General features: G+C 39.7%; 1 protein-coding gene across 4 annotated transcripts in view; it reads right to left on the bottom strand.

Moving 5' to 3' along the window:
- Rbks (ribokinase) overlaps positions 1-24000 on the bottom strand; it is a 75110-nt gene that overhangs the window by 10599 nt on the left and 40511 nt on the right. For 3 of the 4 annotated variants that reach the window (XM_090337246.1, XM_090337245.1, XM_090337244.1), the window contains one exon: positions 20290-20478. The exons of the other annotated variant lie outside the window; for it this stretch is intronic. In XM_090337246.1, the coding sequence (XP_090193372.1) occupies positions 20290-20478 (189 nt within the window). The remainder of the gene's footprint in view (positions 1-20289; positions 20479-24000) is intronic. 4 annotated transcript variants of the gene reach the window in all.

Genomic DNA, 24000 nt, shown 5'->3' with positions numbered 1-24000 from the left:
AGTCCTCAGATCTTGGCCTCCTGAGTTGCTAGGATTATGAGCATGAGCTGTAGGTACCTGGCTAGCATTTTTAAAAATTAGCAGTATTCTATATTTCTAAAAGTACTATGTAATGAAAAGAGCAAATGTTTACTTTTGTATATCAAGTGATTAGTATCTCAGAGGAAGTCAAGTCTAAAACTGCATGTAGCCAATTTTTTATAAAGTTTTCAATTCTATCTTTTAAGTAGGTATATCTGTTTCCTTGACTATAAAATTATTAGCCATTTGATGAAGAAAAACTTTTTTGTCATGGGACTTAAACTCCAGGCCTGGGCATGGTCTCTGAGCTCTTCAGCTCAAGGCTAGTACTGGACCAATTGAGCCACAGCACCACTTCCAAGAAAAACTTCTTTGTAGTGCCAAAGGCTCCATATATGCAATGCAAATACTCTACTGAACACAGGGCCTGAAGGTGTGAAGCATTTGAACAATGTCATTGGTCCTTTTTGCTTTGAGATGGGGTCTTGGGTTAGTCTAGACGTTGATCCCCCCACTTTGCACTTTTTTGTGGTTGGTCATGGGACTTGAACTCAGAGCCCAGGCACTGTCCCTGAGATTTTCTGCTCCTCTTTGAGTTTTCTGGTGGTTAATTTGAGATAAGCATCTCATAGACTTTCTGGCCCAGGCTGGCTTTGATCCATAATCCTTAGATCTCAGCCTCCTGAGTAGCTATAATCAACAGGGGTGATCCACCAACACCCAGATTACTTTTTATGTAGTGGGGATGGTAGGTGAACACACAAACTACTTTTTGTTGAGATGGGAGCTTGCCAACTCCCCTCTCCAGGCCAGCCTGGAATTGAGATCCTCCTGATCTCTGCCACTCAAGTAGCTCAAATTACAGGAGTGAGCCACGGTACTTGGCCTACTGCATCCAAATATCCTTCCCCAAATACCGGAGCTTTGGGAGGAGACAATCCTCCCACTTACTGGTTGATGTTCTTTAGTATAGTTACAAGTTTTTTTTTTTTTTGCCAGTCCTGGGCTTGAGCTCAGGGCTTGAGCACTGTCCTTGGACTTTCTCAAGGCTAGAGCTCTACCACTTGAGCCTCAGCACCACTTCTGGCTTTTTGCTATGTATGTGGGGTACCGAGGAATCGAACCCGGGTCTTCATGCATGCTAGGCAAGCACTTTAACCACTAGGCCAAACTCCCGGCCCTAGTTACAAGTTTTTTATGTTCACTAATATGTGGCACTCACACAGATGGTAAATCTTTTGGAAGGTCAAGACTCTAAGGCTTGCAATCGATACTTTCACAGGGACTTTCTTTGGATATATATACCATGTACTGGGTATCTGTCTTAACACCCTCCACCTGCATAGACAGCTCTGACACAGAGTTTTCCCATCACCCCCAGAGACAATGGCCTGTCTGAATATGGAGGTGTTTTTCTAGATTCCTATGGCCACTAATAAGACTGGTTTCCTCTCAACACCAGATCAACTGGTGAGCCTAGATGCTGAGATATGGCTAGTACAGTCTATAAAGACAAAAAGGTATATTTGAGTTGGGCGCCAGTAGCTCATGCCTGTAATCCTAGCTACTTAGGAGGCCGAGATCTGTAGATGGTGATTCAAAACCAGCCTGGGCAGAAAAGTCCCTGTGAGACTCTTATCTCCAAGTAACCACCCCCACATGGGAAATGGCACTTTAGCTCAAGTGGTAGAGTGCTAGCTTTGAGTACAAAGAGGCTCAGTACCTAGGCCCTGAGTTCAAGCCCCATGACAAATAAATAAATAAATAAATAAAGTGTGTTTGGCCAGGGCTAATATAAACACAGACCTTTCCCTACTGCTGTCCACAAAAGTGCTTACACCACTAGAATCTGTGGACAGAGTGATGTGATTGTACTCTTTTATCTTCCAGTTTTTAGGGCATGTTTGCAAATGTGATTCAATTAGAATCCCATTACAACCCCATGAAGTAGACAGGATGAGTATTCATCTCTAGATGAGAAGTTAAGTGTAAAAATTGGCTCAAGGTCACTGGTGAGGGGACACAATTTCCATATCTTTGGCTGAAGCTCTGATCCTTTTAAAGCAGTCCTCGGATGAGGGCATACATGTATTCCAACTTTGCCCCAAAATATTTTGCAAAAAAAGTTTGGCCTATCTTCAAAATTTTTAGCAAATCTTTTGAATGTTCTCAGTGAAGACAATCCTACATCTCCAAAGCCACAGGTTCTCAAATCTGTCATCAGACTTGTCTTAGAGTTTGTTTCAACATGCATTCCTGTGCTCTACTCTCCAAGTTTCTGATCTGTTAAACCCAAGGTGGGGTTTGGGATTTGAATTCTAACAAGTTCTCAGATGGTACTGGTGCTGCTGGTCTGGCACCACACTTTGAGAACTTCTTTCCTGGAATTTATTTCTGAGAAGAGTGAGTTATTGAAACCCCCAAGTCTAGTGAATTTAGGTTGAGGATCAGCTAGGGAATTCCACTAGTGACCCAGAACAGTAAGTGACTATACAGAAGAAATTTAAATAGAGAGCTCTGAAAAAAATGGTTGTGTATGTTTGTGCACATGTACACACATGCACACTGGTACACGCACATTAGTGGAGGGACTTTCCTGTTCACAGTTGGCATTCTACCATTGGACCCACACTCCAGTTTAACTATTTGCTGGCTAATTGGAGGTGCAGTCTTACAGACTTCTGCCAGAGCTGGCTTAGAACTGATTTTCTAGACTTCAGTCTTGTAAATTTTACATCAAGGATTACAGATGTGAGGCACTAGTGCCCAGAAAATGGCAATTAGATGGGACTAAATGTGAAGTTTTTCCCATGGGGACTACCCTAAAGTGAAGGACCCTCTAGGATGTTTGCTAAGGAACTCTCCTTAGTGTACAGGAACACCTTACACATTCGATTCTGAGATGTTCATGATCAACCTTTGATTTTCCAATATGAGACACAATTGACAGACTCTGTGTCAAGGAAGAATTAATAGTTATTAATGGCAGCTGAACAGGCAGAACACCTTTCTATGCTGCAAACATGAGGGGAGCTGTGATAGAAGCTGACTTTTATTCTCCTGATTTTTGTGATTGTGACTAGTAAGGAAAAGGTGAAAAGGTCAACTTCTGATGCCAGAGATAAACATGTAACATTTTATGGGGGATAGAAAAATTTCAACAGAAAAGAAAGAAAGAAAGAAAAAAAGTCCTACATTAGTTGTTAGGCTGGGAGAAAGTCAATCCGTCATGTCACAGCAGGGAAAAAAGAAGCAGAGGAATGCGTAAATATTGGCTCTGTTTTAATTTCTATTCTACATTACATTAAACTTTCCTTGTACTCCTCTTTAATTTACAGCAAATGCTGACACAAATTGGTGTGCCTTCTCTTCTTTGACATTAGTATTCCTCTTGAATTATGTATTTCTAGCTGGAGTGAGGTTTATGGGGCTAAAGCTTTCATTTAGATAGATGAGAACAGAGAAGGATCAATGGGAGGTCAAGTGTAAAATCAAAGTAAGGTGGGGCTGAGATATGTTCAGGGCAGCATTTCACTGCTCAAAGAGACTGTAAGTGACATTAAAAATGACACCAGTCTTTCCATTTTGAATATATCAATTACATTTTAACTACTAAAGAATGAGAAAAATTATCAACCTGTATTCCACAAATGGCATGACAAAATACCTGACATAAACAGCTTAAGGGAGGAAGGATTTATTTTAGCTTACAGCTGCAGATGTTTGCCTTCCCTGATTCTGGAATGTGATGGGGTAGAATATTGTGGCACATAAGCATGTGTTAGAGGCTATTCACTCATAGTGGACAGAAAAGAGCGAGAGGGAGAAAAGGGACCAGGGGTTAGGTATAACCTCCAAGGTACCCCTCCGTGACCTATTCTTCCAGACACACTCTACCTCCCATGCTTTCCACCATTTCTCAAAGCTGCACTGCTAGCTGGGGATCAAGCTGCATAAGCTTGGGACATTTCCTATTCAATGTAACATATGGATATGTTTAGTAACCATATGTATGGGTTTGGGTGGTCATAATAACTGCACCACTGCATCTGATTTAAAATTGAGTCAAAGAATGCAAGAAATCCTTTCTAGATACAATGTGTTTTGGTCATCCTAGTCTTCATACATGCACATGGCTGTGGTGCTCAGGCTATCTTAGAGACTTGGACCAGTTATTGGTGACAAATGTTTGTGGTCCAAGTCAGTCAATGATTCTTATTGACAGAGGCTGTTTACTGGCTCCAGAGGAGCCAGCCTGAGTTTTAGGGTCTCAGGGTCTGTTCTTAGATTCATGGACTTGTTGTGGACTCTGGGCTGACTATCATGTCAGTACTGAGAAGGAATATTTTCATGAAGCTGCTATGAGCCATTATTTGCATCCAAATGGTATTATAAAACTAGAGACAGGCTCTCATATGACTAATATATAAATCAGATACCTTGACTCTGTCCTTTTTATGTGTCTCATACCACACTCAGCCTGAGCCTGAGCACCACTCTGAGTCATCCATAGTCAACTCTGATCACTTTTCCTTCATTTTATCTTTACCTATCATAAACTCCACACAAGTATTGAAAAGGTATTTGTTTTGCCCGATAATTTAAAAAAGAAGAACATTTTCTCTTTAACTTAGAATTATAATCTGATAGAATTAAACTTCTGGAATCAATACGCCTACATTAAAATAATGTTATCATAGTATTATTTGATTGAAATTGGCTGTAACCCAGAAACCATGTTAGGACATCAATTTTTTACTCTTAGTTTGGTCAACTGAAGAACATATGAGGGAAATTCAACTAGGGAGTGGATGGACCATGGTGTACTGTAGCCTTGTCTTGTCAGGTCCTGTGCTGCACTTGGCAGACACTCCTTTCAGTCACATCCCTCACCAACTGCTCTGCTGTCTGGCTAACCACACAGAAGCATGTCCGATGGAGACTGAAAACTGCCTAAAATCCTCATTCATGTCTCTGATAGATTAATTTATTCTATAATGAATGGAAAAGATTAGAATCTTGAGTTCAAGCTAAAAATGGAATAAGAAGGCCCCCCTTTTTTGTGGGTGATAGGGCTTAAGCTCAGCCTGAGTGTTGTCCCTGAACTCTTTAGCTCAAGGCTACCACCCTACCTCTGGGCCTGGGCATTGTCCCTGAGCTTTTCAGCTCAAGGCTACTGCCCTACCCTTGAGCCAAGTCCCACTTCCCATTTTCTAGAGGTTAATTGGAGATAAGAGTCTCAGGTTCTTTTGTGCTGGGCTGGCTTTGAACCTTGATCCTCAGATGGCAGCCTCCTAGGAATACAGATGTGAGCTTCCGCGCCCAGCTAATGGCCCCCTTCTTAAGGCAGCATTAAGCTTCTATATCAGTGAATAAATGGCACTTAAACCTAAAATGTCTATTAGTGATTCATTGGATTCTAAAGCCTAGCTTTGCCTTATATGGTCAATAGTCATTTTTCTCTGTGACTCCACTATTCTAGACAGAAAACAGTTAATCCAGTATGATTTGGTATCTTACAAAGGGTTCACCAAAACATTTTCTGCCAAATGCTTGTCTTCTAACAGCTGCTTTTTTTTAAAAATCAGCAACAGGTATTTGAAATAAAATCATTGTTCTCTGTGAAAATTGCATGCTAAAGAACACAGACCTTGCAGATTATTAAACAGCAAAGGCATTTGATAACAGAACCAACCACAGGTTCCACTTCTGCTGATACACCAAATTTTGAGTACTTACTCATTGCACAACATTGTATTAATAGCCTTTCTTTTGCTTGAGCTGTTAGGCCACAGGATCAGTAGGCAGTTACTGTTATAAAAGGGTTCTCTGTGTTATTTATAATGTTTTTACTTCTGATACTTGCTGCTTCAGTTTTGGGTCTTGCGCCAGGTCTGTGCTGAGAAAATGTAGGAAGGAACTGGGCAATTGTTCTACCATCCTGAAAGCTACTGTGGATGATTCATAGTACACTGTGTGTGCCTTGGCTGGAATACCTAGTATTTCTGCTGAAAGAACCCAAGTGATCAATTCTGGTTGATTTGTTACCTCATCAGAGAAAGAAGCATACTTGAAGGCTGTATTTTTGTCAGGAGTGGGTTGGGGCCTAAAGCACGGGTGGTAGGGAAAAATATCAGCAGTAGTATGATGTTGGAAAAGAGTTTTCTACAAATTATTTACTTAAAATAAATGATAGATTTCCAAATGCTTGTCTGTTGCTCAGATAAGGGATTCCTGAAAATGGGATGGGTATGTAGCTGTACATGGCCATGGAAGGCATTGTCTTTTGCCTGTATCTGCAGAGATAATATTGATTATATGAGATGATATGTTGCTCCCAGGAGAAACAGCTTCTGGCCCTTAGGTGAGTAAGGAAAGGAGCCAAAATGTGTTGAAAACTACTGAGACCAACAGAATTATCACGTTTATTTACACATTACTATCTTGTTTTAGTTCTCTCTCTCTCTTGCTCTTCTTTCTCTCTCTCTCATCTTATTATATAGTTTAGACTGGTCTGGAATTTGGATTTCACTATGTAGCCTAGACTAACCTCAAACTTGTAATCTTCCCGTCTGTCTCTCAAGTGCTGGGATTACAGATGTGAATTCAGTTCCTCTGAATTCTTAAGGGCTTAACCAGTATCACCTCCCTAGGCTGATTTGCTATCATCTCCCATCTAGAGCAACATATCAATCCTTGGCTTTTTCCCCCGCCTCCAGTTTTGTAATCTCCACTACATTTTTTTCGTACCAAAAGCACATCTATATTTTCACAAGGAATAAATCTGATCAGGTCTATCTCCCTGCTGAAATTTTTCAGTGGCTTCCTGTAGCCCCCAGATTTTCACATGTGGTAGGTAGTTTAAGGACTTTACCACCCTAACTCTGTTACCTTCCTTTTCTACTCTTCTTTGAATTCTAAGCTCTTGCTATATAGAAATAGAATTACTTGAATAAGCACAGCCGTGCCATGCCATCTCTAAGCTCATTTCATGAGCTGTTGCCTCTGCCTGGCTACTCACTACCAATGTACCCTTTAATCCCCCCTTTCCTTACTTTCTTGGACAGCTTGCTAGGCCTCCTTAAGCTCTCATATTCCTACAGCAACTCAGGGTCAATACATACATGTTGATCTAAACAGATTCCCTCATACTAATATTAAAAGTAAAGATGACACTAAATGGAGGAAAAGGGGTTTCCTACTAGGAAAGAATAATCATGGGGGAGTTGTCTATCACAGGAATTTTGTCTTTCTTTCCTCAGTTTTAGTCTGCTTTGACCAGAGGTGGGGAAAAGGACATAAAAATAATTTTTAGATCTGTACCTCATTGATCTCTGGGAGTTCTTTTAATCCCCTAATCACATAGCCTTTTCAGGGTGGAAGATAGTATTAAGCTCCTTCTTCCTCCTCCAACTTCTCCTCCTCTTCCTCTTCCTCCTCTTCCTCCTCCTCCTCATCTGTTTTGGTGGTACTAGAGTTTGAACTCAGGGCCTTGTATTTGCTAGGCAAGTGCTCTACCTCACTTTAGCCATGTATCCAGCCCCTCTTTTTTTCCCCCCTATTCTTTGAATAGGGTTGCTTTTTGTTCAAGCTGGCCAGGACTATGATAATTAAAAAAAAAAATGTCCCATGGCTGGGTGCGGAGGCTCATGCCTGTAATCCTAGTTACTCAGGAGGCTGAGATCTGAGGATCAAGGTTCAAAGCCAGCATTAAAAAGTCCATGAGACTCTTTCTCCAATTATTTACCAGAAAACTAGAAGTGGTGCTCTAGGGGTAGGGCAGTAGCCTTGAGCTGAAGAACTCAGGGACAGTGCTCAGGCCAAAGGGTAGGGTGGTAGCCTTGAGCTGAAGATCTCAGGGACAATGCGTAGGCCCACAGTTCAAGTCCCACGATCAACAACAAAAAAAAGAAAGTCGCATCTATCAGTGTAACAGATGTATGCCAGCATGCCCAGCTGTTTAGCTGAGAAGGAAAATCTCACAATTAAAAAAAAATTGTTTGGACTAGCCTTGAACTATGATCTTCCTGATCTCAGCCTCCTGTATAGCTTGAGCTCAGAGCCTGGCCACTGTCCCTGAACTCTTTCATTCAAGGCTAATGCTCAATCACTGAGCCACAGCACCACTTTTCGTTTTCTGGGGGTTAATTGGAGATAAAAGTCTCATGGAGGGCAGGGAATGTGGCCTAGTGGTAGAGTGCCTGCCTAGCATGCATGAAGCCCTAGGGCTTCAATTTCTTGGTACCACAGAAAAAGCCAGAAGTGGTACTGTGGCTTAAGTGGTAGAGTGCTGGCCTTGAGAAAGCCCAAAGACAGTGCCCATGCCCTGAATTCAAGCCTGGGAGTGCAAAAAGTAAAAATAAAAAAGAGTCTCATGAATTTTCCTGCTCAGGCTAGTTTTGAACTATGATCTTTAAATCTCAGCCTTCTGAGTAGCTAGAATTACAGGGGTGAGCTACTAGTTCCCAACCAGGTATCTGTATTTTTTAAGACAATCAAAGTAGGAAGAGAAAAGCAATAGAGACTTGCTTTAAAGAGTTACGACCTTAACCTATCTCAGTGTAGTATGTTCTGCATACACATGACATACATACATACATGCATACATACACACATACATACATACACATACATATACACACAGAGCATTCATACCATTAACAGTGTAGTCCCACAGAGGACATGCCATCAGCACAGGAAATACACAGTATAGATAACTTAAACAAAAGGTAGGTAGATGAACCACATGCTTATTCTTCTGTTTCTTTGCCCAACTACTTTGGCAACAACAGCAACAAGGGTCGGGGAGCTACAAGTTTCTGTGTTTTATAATTTTCCGAGTTTTTTTCACTCCCTCATAGTGTTCCCCCAAACCATCACTACACCATAGAAAGTACTTAGAATATTGCTAGTGTGGTCCTAACAACACCACTCCAGCAGTCTAGGAAATCTACAAGAAGACTATGGTCCACTGCCATGTTGTACTGATAATGAGGTAGCTTAAGGGGAAGTGAAGAGAATAGGATGCTAAGAGGGAAAGTCCTAAGGTAGATGAGTAAGCAAGTGTCACAGCTTTTGCCATCCCTTCCTGCTGGACAGAGGGACTATTTCCTGTCAAAATTCTCAAAATCTAGATTCTTATCTTTCTCATTTTTGCTAAGGTTGAAATGAATGTTTCTTTCCTACCTTTATGTTCTTGTTCTCCAAGATCATAATCTTTCTTTAGTCATACCTGAGTCCTCAAAAAATGCTGGGACCCAAATCTCCGTGATGATCAGCGGCAATGTGAGCTACTCAACACCTGCACATCAGTCTGACCTGGGACAGTATTTTGGGAGTTAGCCTTGTTTCAGTTCTTCAAAGTGAAGATGACATTTCTGGTAAGGAGTTACAATTAGATTTTTAGAGCCTTGCATTTGCAGCTGATTACATGCAGGATTAAGAGAGATAATTTCATATATTGAAGCCTGCCTGATTAGCTAATAAATGAGATGATCTGCTGAGTGGAAGTAATATAATAGAGCTAATATGCCCCCCCCCCCCCGGGCATGACAGATGTCTTGTACCTCATCTCCTTAGCAATTACTCTGTCCTCTGTCCTCTCTGTATAATCAAAGAACTTCCTTTTGTCTTCATCTTTTTTGACAGTCAGTTGCAGCTGAGTTTTCACAGAAGAATTGGATTGTTACCATTCCTAAGGTTAGGAGGGCTATTTCAGAATGTCATTTATGTTCTTTTCATTCTCTGATGCCAATTTCAGAGGTGTTACTCTCTGTAACTTAATTTTTTGGCTGGTCCTTTTATGACTGCAGATAAACAATCAATACATTTTAAAATGGAAAACAGAATAATTATTATTTTTTAATTTTAAAATACATTTTCTCTTTTAATTTCTTCTTTAGAACCCTGGGCTTCGTGTATGTTAGACAAGCACTCTACCACTAAGCCATATTCCCAGTCCCTATTTTTTTCCTTTAAATCACTGAAGATGTTCAGTTGTGGCTCAGCTTTATTTCTCTAGGCATCTTAAATGGAGAATGTGAGGAATGTAAAGCATCCTGTAGAGCTAATCCCCAGGGGAAACTGGGGCTCAGGAAGGTACTCAAATTACTCTCCAGAAGGAACTAGAACTCTTTAGTTATTTACTGACTTCTGATATTATATGCTAAGAATTGTGATTGTTCAAAAAGGACTCTTGAGCTGGGTCCTGAGGATGACTTAGGAGTTTTCTGGATAGGGAAGTAGGAGTGTTTTTCTTCCTTTCAATTTGAAAGCCAGTTTGATAATGTTCAAAGAAATAACCAAAGTTGTTTTGATTTGCATTTCTTTTATGACCAGAGATGTTGAACATTTCTTCATGTGTCTATAGGCCATTTTTGTTTCTTCTTCAGAGAAGACTCTCTTTAAGTCTTTGGCCCATTTTTTAATGGGATGGTTGTTACTTTGGAGATTAGTTTTGGAGTGATTCAATTTTTTGAGTTGTTGATATATTTTAGATATGAGGCCTTTGTCCGTTGTTTGGTTGGTGAAGATCTTTTCCCACTCTGTAGGCTTCCTAATTAATTTACTAGCTATGTCCTTTGCCATACAAAAGCTCCACAGTTTAATGCAATCCCACTTATCCAGACTTTCTCTGATTTGTTGTGATTCTTGATCCTTATTAAGAAAGTTTTGACCTGTGCCAAGGAGGCCTAGTGTATCTCCTATTCCTTCCTGTAAAGTTTTCAGTGTGTTAGCTTTTACCTCCAGGTCTTTGATCCATTTGGAGTTAATTCTAGTACAAGGTGACAAAGAAGGATCCAACTTTAGTTTTCTGCAGGTGTTTAACCAGTTCTACCAGCACAATTTGTTGAAGAGGCTGTCTTTCTTCCATTCTATTGTTTTGGCTCCCTTGTCAAACATTAGGTGGCCATAGGTCTGTGGTTTAATATCTGGGTCCTCAGTTCTAGTCCATTGGTCTTCAGGCCTGTTCTTATGCCAGTACCAAGCTGTTTTGATAAATATAGCCCTGTAATAAGAGTCTAAAGTTTGGAATTGAAATTCCTCCAGCGCTGTTCTTTCTGCTAAGAAGTGTTTTTGCTATACGGAGTCTTTTATTATTCCATATGAAATTTTGAATTGCCTCTTCTATTTCTTTAAAGAATGCCATTGGGATATTGATGGGTATTGTGTTGAATTTGTAGATAGCCCTTGGCAAGACTGTCATTTTCACAATGTTGATTCTTCCAATACAGGAGCATGGGAGATTTCTCCATTTAGAATGGCCAGGATCAGGAAAACGAATAATAACAGATGCTGGAGGGGATGTGGCCAGGAGGGATCACTACTACACTGTTGGTGGGAGTGCAAACTCGTTCAACCACTATGGAAAGCAGTATGGCAGTGCCTGAAAAGGCTAAACGTAGAACTCCCCTTTGACCCAGCAATTCCACTACTTGGCATTTACCCAACCATCCAAAATCTAGGGCATACTAAATCCACTAGCACAACAATGTTCATTGCAGCACTATTCACCATAGCAAAGATATGGAACCAACCTAGATGTCCCTCAGTTGATGAGTGGATCAACCAGTTGTGGTATTTGTACACAATGGAATTCTATGCTGCTGTCAGAAAGAACGACATCGCCTCATTTGTTAGGAAATGGAAAGACTTAGAAAAAATCATATTAAGTGAAGTAAGCCAGACTCAAAGGAACTTAGGCTCCAATGGTTTCCCTTATTTGTCATAATCAGTAGAAATCTTGTGCTCTACTAGCAGAGATCTGCAATAGAGCAAAACCTTGATACATAAGGCCATATAGTATGAAGCTAATTGAAAGGACCTCCAGGATATTGAAACAAAAGCCATATAACGAATGATTGTTGTCCTTAATGTACCATGTTATCTCTCATCTCCTTTGCTGTCCCTTGGGTATCTCATATTGTTACAGTATCTCACTTTGTTATCTGATACATTGGATTTATTTGTATTTGGTTATTTGAAATTTGATAGGGAAGGGGGGAAAACCAAGACGAGGGGTGGGTGGTGGGTGGGGGGGGAGTGTAATGGGTACCAAGACATATGAAAGGGTATCAATGTATGTGAATTAATGCACCTTCTATCTGGCAAGTATCATGTAACCCTTTTATTAATTACAATAAAAATATAAAAAAAATAACCAAAGAACAATGAAACCCACTGGAAATGTTTTCAGAAGGGGAGAGTAGGATAGGAGAGAGCACAGTGGGATATAGCTGGTACAACATTGTACATATGTATGGAAATGTTACAAGAAACCATCCACATATAAATAATGTTATGTTCATAACACACATTGTAACTTTCCTTTAGAGTTTAGCAGTTGAGGTTTCCAATTAAAGATGTTTAATGGAAAGATCATTTGATTATTGGGTACTTCCTTTGATTCCACAGCTTGGGTACTGTGAATAGAGCTACAATAAGTATGGGTATGCAGCTATCTCTCTTGTATTGTGATTTATACTTCTTTGGATATATGCCCATACTGAGTTCCACAGTGATTACACTAGCTTACTTTCCCATCAACATTGTGTAAGAGAGTGTGAGTTCTCTAATATGTTTTTGTTCCCCCACTAATCCTTGTAAGGACCAGGATACCACATTAAAATTAACCTTAACCACTTCCATATAGACTCACCTCCAAGTTCAGTTACATTAGAAATAGGGCTTCCGTGTATGGATATTGGTGGGATACAATTCAATCATAGCACTGTATCACATGCTTCTCCATCCCTCATGAATGCTTCCATTCAGGACATTTATGAGGAAGCATGTAAACAACTAAAACAGGAGGTTAACAACTACTATATGGCTCCTTTTATGATGTTTCCAGGTCACCCATTAGCCAAATCTAATGTGGGAAAGGACATAGTTTAAATTACTTGGTATACTATTACTTGTGAAAATGAGTATTAAAGAGTTAAACTGAAATATATAAACATTCATTCAAAAGAGAGAACTTGAACATGAGGAAAGTTTCTTTGAAGATCTGTTGTACATTTGAATGATGAACAGGAATAGTGAAGTTTGACATTTATTCTGATATTTCTAAGGGGAACTGTACAAAGTAACATATTTTGAGGAAAATTGTTTTTTAGAAAGATTAAAGAAAAAATAACTAGCCCGAGTATGTAGTAAAATATGTAGACATAAGGAGCCTCAAGTGCCCAGACAAAGAAGGTAATGTAGATTTGTTTTGTTTTTGTTTTTTTTTTGTATGGGGTCTGTTCATTTAGACCTATGTCAAGAGGGTTGCTTATTTACTTTTTTTATTTTGGTGCAGCAATACTGGGATTTGAACTCAGGACTTTGGGCCTGAAAGTCTTTTGAGTAGTGGTGATATCAATAGTTAGCTACCAAGGTCAAAATTTGAAGGACTTTGTGGACATTTTCATGGCTAGACTGTAGTATTTACAGCTTCAACCACAACAATGAATGCTACAGGACTCAAGGATAATGGACAGAAGGAAAGGAACAAAGAATATGGAAGATGAGTCCCTTTACTTCCCGTGTACTTAAGCATACTCAATTACACTGTGTTATAATGTGAGTGGTCTTAAGAATTCTAGGGCTTGATCATTTACATAGTGAAAAGGCAATTTACAGACCTCACTTCCATGATAACCCTTAACTGTCATCATGCTAAATGAGTATGACCATGCCTATGGAGTGTACACTCAGTGTACTCCTGAAGAGAAGGTGAAGCCCCTAGGACCACGAGGACAAGTGGACCTTGACATTCTGAGGCAGAGATAACAGCCAGAAATGGGGAGAGAGATGAGCTGAGGACATCTGCAACTATTACTGCCATCTCCCTCTAGCATCATGGGGAAACAGATGTACAAATAGAAGCCATCAACTTTTAACAGGAAGGCAAAACAGAATATAGCAGGCTGCGGCACTGATGAAGAAGGGGAAATGGCTTCTTTTAGAGCAGTCTGTGTGCATGGTCCCATGTCATCCTGACTTGGACATAAGCAATCAGGGAAGACAAATGAGAAGGCTACAAGATGACCAATGAGTAGGAAACACCTTCCTGACAGAAAAGTCACACAGTCCATTTTTCTAGAAGAAAACACCTCCCTGGGTACTTTGAGATATGTTAGGTCAATTTTGGTTGTGGTGTCATTTAATTCAGAGGCTTGTTTACCTTTCTTTTGGTTGATCTGTCCTTTGGTGAGGGTGGAGTATTAAAATCTGCCATTATTATTATGGTCTATCATGTTCTCTAAGTCCAAAAATATCTGTGCCATTGTTTGGTGCATAAATATTCACCACTGTGATTTCCTTTTCATGGATCATTCCCTTTATTAAGATGTAATGACCTTGTCTCTAATTTTGATGAAAAATGTATTTTATCAGATACCAATATGGTTCCTCCTGCCCTCTTGCAGAATGCTTTTGCATGAAAGATCTTTTAACATCCCATCCTTCCACTCAGAATTTGTTTTTATCTTTGACTGTGAAATGGGTCTCTTGGATACAACAAATAGATGGGTCTTGTTTTTTGATCCAATCTGCTACTTTACTTCTTTTGATTAGGGAATTGAGTCTATTAAGATATAAGATTGAGATGTGTCATATTTCCTGCCATTTTCTTGATTTCCTATGTTTTGCTTCTTTCCTTTCCTGGGCTTACTAGTCTTCTAATGCTTTATGTGCTTCCTTGAGTTTTTTTTTTTCTTCAGATTGTAGCTTCCCTTTAGTATTTTTGAAATGATGGATTAGTTTTCATGAACTCCTTTAATTTTTGTCATGGGATGTTTCAGTTTCACCAACAATTTTGAATGATAGTTTTGTTGGGTACACCAGTTTGGATTGGTAGTTGTTAATCTTCAGGACTTACGTATGCCATTCCAGGCTCTCCTTACATTGACAATCTGTGTGGAGAGATCTGCAGTGATTCTGATCTTTCCATTATAATATAGCTCCCTCTTTGATTTTGCTGCATTTAATTCCTTGTTTTAAAAATATGATGTGTCTAGAAATAGTTCTTAGGTCCTGTCTATTGGGAGTTAGAGAAGTTTTCTATTATTATTGAGTAGGTTTTCAATAGCTTTAGTTTTGAATGCTTACCCCTCATCGATCCCAGCTACGTGTAAATTTGATATTTTGGCTGAGCCTGACAATTCTTGGATTTCTTCTCCTTGCTATGTTCTGAGTGTTTTTTCCATGTCTCTGATTTTTTTTTTGTACTAATTCCTCTGTTTTATACTTAACTCCTGTTACTCCATTTCACTTATTCAATTGCATAGATATTCAACTATGGTTTGCAATAGGGAGATTTTTTTTTGCCTGTCTAGGCTTGGGCTCAGGGTCTGAGCACTGTCCTTGGGTTTTCTCAAAGCTAGAGCTGTATTACTTGAGCCACAGCACCACTTCTGGCTTTTTCCTAAGTATGTGGTATAGAGGAATCAAACTGGGTCTACTGGGTCTCTATCTAGACCAAACTCCTGGCCCTAGGAGATTAAACCTTTGATCCTTCTGAGTTCTTTGCTGAGGTTAGTTGTCATGGTGTTATTTTTGTCTTTTAATGAGGTGTGTAGTATTTCTGTTTTTCTCTCTATATCTTTTTATGTGACCTGTATGTTCTTTGTCATTTTCCTCTTGCATTCTTTTATTTGTTTTTGGATATCCTCCCCCCCTTCCCTCCCCCCCCCCTTTTTTTTTTGCCAGTCCTGGGCTTGAACTCAGAGCACTTTCGCTTAAGGCTGATACTCTGCCACTTGAGCTACAGCACCACTTCTGGCTTTTCTTGTGTATGTGGTACTAAGGAATTGAACCCAGAGCATGCTAGGCAAGCGCTCTATCACTAGGCCACACTCCCAGCCCTGGATATCCCCTTTTAGTTTATCAACTAATTCTCTTATCACTACATTGATGGTTCTTTTGTCTTCCCTTTCTCCTCCTTCACTCTTAGTTGGGTCCTTTCCTGGATTGTTGTTGGCTTTTGGATTTGATTTGTTGTCTCGATTGTTCATGAGTTTTGTAATCATTTGTTGTGAATTTTGCATTTGGGTTCAGGAATTGTCAAGGTTGTTAAGGGTGTGGTGAAGTGTGGTGGAGGAATGTGAGTTGCTGGATGGATCTCTGTCAGACTTTGCATTTGGTAACCTTCAGCTCTGGGTGGTTCAGATAGTATAATGTGTCCTGGTCAGTTGTTAGGGTTCTGTGGTACACGGGGTGGTCTGGTGTTCTGGCCTAGGTTTAGGCCCAGTGGGTGGTGAGTTCCTGTATGTGGTGTACAGTCTATTGTCTTTGCCTGATTTTGTGTCTAGGGTAGGTGGATTCCTACTAGCTGTAGTGGGGAGCTCATTCTGGCCTGAGTCCTGGACTGGCATTTATTTCCAAAGGAGCTGGTAGCACCCAGATCTTCTTTGAGCAGGCAGAGAGGGGGAGGGGAGAGGGCCACAGGTTCCCACTATGCTTTAATGTGAGGTTGTCTCCATCCAAGCCTGATTTGGGACAGGCATTGCCTTGCAGGGTGTGGGCTACCAAAGAGAGGATGGTACAGGAGAATGTCCCCACTTGAATCTCAGGCTGGTGGCTTCTCAGTCTTGGACTGGAGTCTACTTCCTACTTGGTAAGGGCCTGTGGCACTGACTGCTCTTGGCTCTGGACTGGCTTGCAATCTGTGGATTGGCATACTCTTATTTTCTGTTTTTGATTACGGTTAGTGGGTTTGGAAAGGTCTCATTGTGTGTGTGTTTTTTTTTAATTCAAGGTCATCAATTTTCATGATTTAAAAAAAGAAGACAAAATACAAATGCTCCGTTTTCTTCATTCCCATTTCTATTTCCATGAGGTAAATACTTAACATTTTTTTTTTTGTTACTTGTATTTCTGGCTATATGCTTACAATCTCACTTTAAAATCAGATTTAGATAGTACTCCTAGATTCTATTTTAGAAGATGAGTATTTATTCTATATGCATACAAATACACACTGATTTAATCCTCTGTACACTATAATTGTAATCTCCATCTTTGGTTAACTCAGTAATTGGCATTTACATTGTTATGGCCATGTATTTTTATAGCCATGTGATATACAAATATTCTATTTTTTTTTTTGCCAGTCCTGGGCTTGAGCTCAGGGCCTGAGCATTGTCCTTGGACTTTCTCAAAGCTAGAGCTCTACCACTTGAGCCTCAGCACCACTTCCAGCTTTTTTCTATGTATGTGGTACCGAGGAATTGAACCCGGGTCTTCATGCATGCTAGGCAAGCACTCCACCACTAGGCCAAACTCCTGGCCCCACAAATATTCTATTTTTTTTAATCATGAAGGTTTCTCTTTAATTCCAAATGACCTATGGGAGAAATCTAACTTTATGTTTTCTATTTTCTCAGTTTTCTGCATACAAATTACTAACTCATCTTCAGACTCTGTAAGGAAACTAAAATCTCTATTCAACCACACCAGATATTGAATGATTTCTTTTCCTTTTCCTTTCTCTATTTAGGTATGTAATTAGACCTCAATTAGTATTTGTTCAGTGAATGAAAACCTTTTTAGTGAACACTGCCATATTTATTTCTCAAAGTTATGATTGCTTAGAATTTAGGAAACTCAATTTTTCTACGTGAAATCTTCTGATGATTATTACTACTAATTTAAACATTTGCAAGGCTAGTTTCTTCTAGTGTTATGCTCATGCAGTGCATTTGGATATGACCGTTCTGTGGCATGAACTGCTTTTGTCTAAGCAGCATTTACTTCCTCATCTTCTGGTAGGAGTCCTTTGATTTTTCTTAGACACTGGGATGGGGACATGATGCAGGACACAGTGCAGGCACAGAGCTGCCAGGGATCACAGCAGGAAATGACTTGCCTGATTTCAAAGCTCATCACAAGGAGAACAGACTTTCATAGTCTCTGTATTCTACCCTATCTTCAAGCACTGCAATTGTGTGTACTAGGAAAACTCATCAAGGGTTGTGCTTCTGCTGCTTATACCCAAAAGGAGTCATGATTAATGCACACACATCAGTGAAATGAACAGAGTAGACGGAGAAGCTGAGCCACTTGTGTACCATTGTGGCTGCACCTCCTTCAGGCCCTTCATTTCACTTTAGCAAGAAAAATAGCTTTTCACACCTCAGTTTAAAGTCTAATAGAGTACTGAAATAATTAGAAACTCCTAAAATTCAAGGTCTTATCCTTCAAAAATAGAAACAAAAAAACAAAATGGTTCCAGGAAAGACTACTTGTGAAGAAAATAAGAAGCATAACTTAGAAAATATTTAAATGAAGTACATTTTCATTGGTAACTAGGACAGTGCCTTCATGATGTAGAGGCAGTTTTTTTTCCCTCATATATATTTTTTTTCAAAGCTTATTTTTATATATGTCATCATTAGATCTCACCTCAGTCTATTTTTTCAATAAATGGCCTAAATTTTAAAGCTATTTCTCAGAATAAAACAAAGCAGAAATATAGTAGTTTCTTATAAATAAAAACTTTTTTCTTCTTCCTCAACTCTAGGTTTGTTTTTTGTTTTTTTTTTTTGGTGGGTAATGGGGCTTGAAATCCACCTAGAGCTCTTCATCTCAAGGCTACCACCCTAGCCCTGGGCCAAGCCCCACTACCCATTTTCTAAAGGTTAATTGGAGATATCAGTCTCAGGTCCTTTTGTCCCCAGGCTGGCTTTGAACCTTGATCCTCAGATCTCAGTCTCCTGAGTAGCTAGGGTTACAGGTGTGAGCCAGTGCGCCCGGCAACTCTTGGTTTTTGTTTTTGAATTTTACTTATTTTTCCAGCCAGCTCTTTTCAATTCCAACAATAAACAAATAAGTTTGATTTCCCTAGTGCTGGGGGAATCATGGACTCTTAATCTAATTGTTTTCCTTTTCCTTTTTGCTTTGTAGCTCTGACTTGACCTTAGCATAGTGCCTGACATCAAAATATCTGGGGAGCACAGGCCTGCTTTCGAACTCCAGTCTATTACTTACTAGCAATGTGACCCTGAACTAATGTCTTCATCTATAAAATGAGGACAATAACAGTATCTGTCTCATGTAGTTGCTTTAAGTATTTTTTTTCCTATGCTAGTCCTGGGATTTGAACTCAGGGCCTGGGTGCTGTCCTTTAGTGTTTTTGTTCAAGGTTGATGCTCTGCCACTTGAACCAAACCTATACTTCTAGTTTTTTAGTGAGTAATTAGAGATAAGAGTCTCAAGGGCTTTTTTTCTCCCAGGCTGACTTCAAACTGTGATCTTTAGGTCTCAGCCTCCTGACTAGGTAGGATTGTAGGTGTGAATCACTGGCACCTGGCTAATTGTAAGTATGGATATTTGAAAAAAAGGCATGTAGTAAATTGTAGCTCTTCTTATTTGCTGAATGATTTTTGTCAATGTTCCTTGCTATTCCTTCCACACCTAAGGTTAGTAAGACATGGCTATTTGTTTACTGACTGGAGTCTAAGATCCCGTAGTATGAAGACTTTCAGTTGTCCATTACTGTATTTGCATCTAGCATATGATTGGCCCATACAAGTTTCCAACAAATAGTAATTTATTGAATGGATCAAAGATTGATTGTATATAACTAAGACAAATAAGTTTAGTGACATCCTAATTATTATGGACAAAAAAACCTAAGGTTCAGAGAGGATTAGTGATCGATCTGAAGTCTCACAGTGAGTTAGAGATGGATTAGAATACACTTTTCTTCTTTTTGGTTGGTTGTGGGGCTTGAACTCAGGGCCTGGACACTCCATAAGCTCTTTTGCTCAAGGGTAGCACTCTGCCACTTTGAGCCACAGCACTACTTCTGGCTTGGTGGTCAACTGGACAGTCTCAGATTTTCCTGCCTGGGCTGGCTTTGTACTGTGATCCTCAGATTTCAGCCTCTTGACTGAGTAGCTAGAATTGCAGGTGTGAGTCATCAGCTCATCAGCGCCTGACTTCAGTTTTCTTTGCTATCTCATCACCTCCTAAGTCTTTATCTCATTATCCAAAAATTCAGATAGTGTTTCTTAGGTATTTAATAATGATTTTCAAGGGTGAAAGATGATTTTTTTTTGTTGGTCCTGGGGTTTGAACTCAGGTGCTAGGCACTGTTCCTGAGCTTCTTTCTGCCAAGGCTAGTGCTCTACCACTTGAGCCACAGTGCTACTTCTGGCTTTTTCTGTTTATGTGGTACTGAGGAATCGAACCCAGGGCTTCATGCATGCTGGGCAAGCACTCTTATCACTAAGCCACATTCCCAGTCCCTGAAAGAGGATTTAAAAGTGTAAAACCTACCGTGGTATCCACAGCCTTGACTGTTTCTGTGGGGATGTGCTTTGGGACAGGTTCCTTCTGTGAAAGTGTCACACATCCTGCAGCTCCTAAGGTGATAACTACGACCTGGCATCCCCGTTGCAGAAGGATTAAGGCAGCCTTCCCAGCATCTTCAGTGCTGTCAACCACGAGGCCAGTTAAAATCTCAGCCTGATATACAATAGAAAAAGAAACTCATGAGGGGCTGGGAGCATGGCCTAGAAGTAGAAGTAGCATGCTTGCTTAGCATGCACGAAGCCTTGGGTTCAATTCCTCAGTACCACATATACAGAAAAAGCTGTGAGTAGCTCTGTGGCTCAAGTGGTAATGTTAGCCTTGATCAGAAAGTGTCCAAGGACAGTGCCCAGGCCCTGAGTTCAAGCTGGAGGACTGGCAAAACAAAAACAAAAACAACAACAAAACAACTCATGAAATGAAGCAAATGGGATCCACTTCCAGACTTGCTTTTCTGGGAACTATGTTTCCTCCTTCATCTAAACAACCAATGCAATGGGGACCTTGAAGGGAAATAAAAGAGAACAAAAACCAACAATAACCTAAACTATTCATCAAATACATTCTTGGGAAGGCAACAGTGCTGCAATCCTATAATCCCGATAATCTCAGGCACCGTGACTGAAAATCTGAGGCCAAATTGGAATATATATGGAGACTGTTTCAAAAAAGAAAAAAAAATAAAACAAAAAAAATAAATTCTTGAGACAACTGGGAAAATATGAATGTGGCCTATTAGGTTGCAGTGTCAAATTATTGATAACTTCCTTCCCCCCACAAAGATTTCTTTTTTTTTTTTAAATTTATTTTTAAATTTATTTTTTTTTTTTTGCCAGTCCTGGGCTTGAGCTCAGGGCCTGAGCACTGTCCTTGGATCTTCTCAAGGCTAGAGCTCTACCACTTGAGCCTCAGCCCCACTTCCGACTTTTTTTCTATGTATGTGGTACCGAGGAATCGAACCCGGGTCTTCATGCATGCTAGGCAAGCACTTTAACCACTAGGCCAAACTCCCGGCCCCCACAAAGATTTCTTTATTGAGATTAAATAACGACATATATTTTGCAGTATTGTGGTATACTTACCTTTTAAAAATATTTCAAAAACTCCTTAATGAAAAAATTGCTGACCTAAGTAATTTCATAAAAAATACCTACATATTACCCACTTTTAACAAACATTTTATTTATTTACTTTTCAGATTTTTCTTTCCTTTTCAGCACTAGTTTTTGAACTCCCAGCCTTGTGCCTGCTTTTAGGTAGTGCTCTATGACTTGAATTTGGAGGTTAAATGATAATTTGTATATATACTACTTAGCAATGTGCTTCCCCACCTTTAACATTTAAGTTGGTATGCAGCTTGCTTCCTTTCTTCCTTTTACCTTCACAGTATTCTATACTACAGTTTCAACACAACCTCTTCTCCATTTTCCCCCCCTACTATAGATGGAACCCAGGGCCTGTGAAACACTGCCACATAAGCCGTGTCTATAGCTCTTTTGCTTTTGTTTTTTGGACAGGATATTATGCCTGGGATAGCCATGATCCACAGCAGCTGGAGTTACAGGCATGTACCACCAGTGTATTTTACATGGCATTTTCACATACTTTTGATCTGAAGATTCAGGACTTTTTTCAATTCTAGACAACACACTGTAGTTTTCTCCTTAATACTGTTTCTCTTTAATTCCTTAATGTTTTCTTATTTTTTCACTCCAATTGGATAATTGAAGCTTCCCAAGTTACTCTTCTCTCAATTCATCTTTAAAAGTTCAAAATATTTTTCTGTTTGCACTGCTTTCTTGTTTGAGTTTTCTCTCTTGTGAACAGATGAAGATCAACTTTCAATTTACTAATCTTCATTCCTCTAATGTTTATTTTTCTAATGAGTAATTAAAAAAAACACTTCAATGATTTTGATTTTAAAAGACTCCAAAAAAAAAAAAAAAGGGCAAGGTTAACTCAGAACTTAACCCACGCTAGCTAGGTATATGCTTTTCTACTAAGCTACACCTCTCTTTCTTTCTTTTCTTTTCTTTTCTTTTCCTTCCTTCCTTCCTTCCTTCCTGTTTTGACAATCCCGGGGCTTTAACTCAGGACTTGAGCATTGTCCTTGGTCTTTTTCCTCAAGGCTAGCACTCTTCCACTGGAGTGACAGCACTACTCCTGGCTTTTCTATGTATGTGGTACCAAAGACTCGAACCTAGGTCTTCATGCATACTAGGCAAGCACTCTACCACTAGGCCAAACTCCTGGCCCTCACTTTTTAAAAAGTGAATATTACTCTATATCATACTTATGTTCCTTTTGTTGGGTGGGGTACTGGGCCTAGGGCTTAAACTCAGGGCCTGGGCTCTATCCCTGAACATTTTTTGCTCTAGGCTGGTGTTGTGCCATTTGAACCACAGCTCTACTTATGGTTTTTTGGTTTTTAATTGGATTTAAGGGTCTCACAGACTTTCTTGCCTGGGCTGGCTTTGAACTATGATCTTCAGATCTAAGCCTCCTGAATAGCTAGGATTATAGGTGTGAACTACTGGTGCCTAGCTGATCCTACCTTTTTGAATTGTATTATTATTTGAATTTTCTTTTGGCCAAATTCATATTTAAACTGTTCACTAAATTTCATACCATAACATTTTTTCACTTGCTTATTGGGAGAGTCTCTATACTTCACCTCCCCGGGCCTATCCTTGTAATTTTAGTGGTTTTAAAGTCCCATCTACCAGGCCCCTAGGATCTCTGGACCAGAGCCATGTAATATATTGGTCACATATAATTCTCACTCTGCTATTATTGACAATGCAGTCACTAAGTCAAACTGGTTTATGTTTTGGACATAATATCTCTGTCCTGAGGCTGGGAGCCCTAAATATGTTATAGTCTCAGGTAACAAGGTAGCAGTTTCTTCCATGTTTTATTATTAATGTGTGAGCCACAGCTTAGCTCAACATATGTTTCTAGAAGTGGCACTGCTTACTGCCTGAGTAGTGTCTCTTACCCATAGAAGGCACTTCTTACTACCTACATCTTTCTTTGAAACTCATGTATAGCCATCAAATGATCAGTGGTTATGAAGCTGTTACATTAAAAAAAAAATCTGTGGAGTGATTTGAACTTGTATCTTTTTTTTTTGCCAGTCCTGGGCTTGAGCTCAGGGCCTGAGCACTGTCCTTGGACTTTCTCAAGTCTAGAGCTCTACCATTTGAGCCTCAGCACCACTTCTGGCTTATTTCTATGTATGTGGTACTGAGGAATTGAACCTTGGTATTCGTGCATGCTAGGCAAGCACTCTACCACTAGGCCAAACTCCCAGCTCCTGAATTTGTATCTTTTTATGTTTATATATCTGTTGTTTGTATTTACAGCCAAGGCAGCATCATAAATATGATTTTACATTATTAACATGAATTATTTCAGTTCACCCATAAGAATAAAGTTTAAATGTTTTTCTCCCCTCTCCCAGGTATTCGAACAAGTTTATACATTCAGTATTTTGCTGTTAAGCTGATTTTTGAATACCAGTAAAGTAATGGTTTCAATTCAGGCATTTTTTCCTGTTTCTATTTTTTGATTTTTTTTTTTGTCAGTCATGGGGCTTGAACTCTTGGCCTATCTGCTGTCCCTGAGATCTTCAGCCCAAGGCTAGTTAGTGCTCTACCACGTGAGTCATAGTTCCAC

The sequence above is a fragment of the Megascapheus bottae genome, chromosome 7, assembly GCF_031878675.1.
Source record: "Megascapheus bottae isolate mThoBot1 chromosome 7, mThoBot2.hap1, whole genome shotgun sequence".
Taxonomy (NCBI): Eukaryota; Metazoa; Chordata; class Mammalia; order Rodentia; family Geomyidae; genus Megascapheus; species Megascapheus bottae.
Note: the sequence above shows the minus strand (reverse complement) of the source record. Positions and strands in the feature narration are given on the sequence as shown.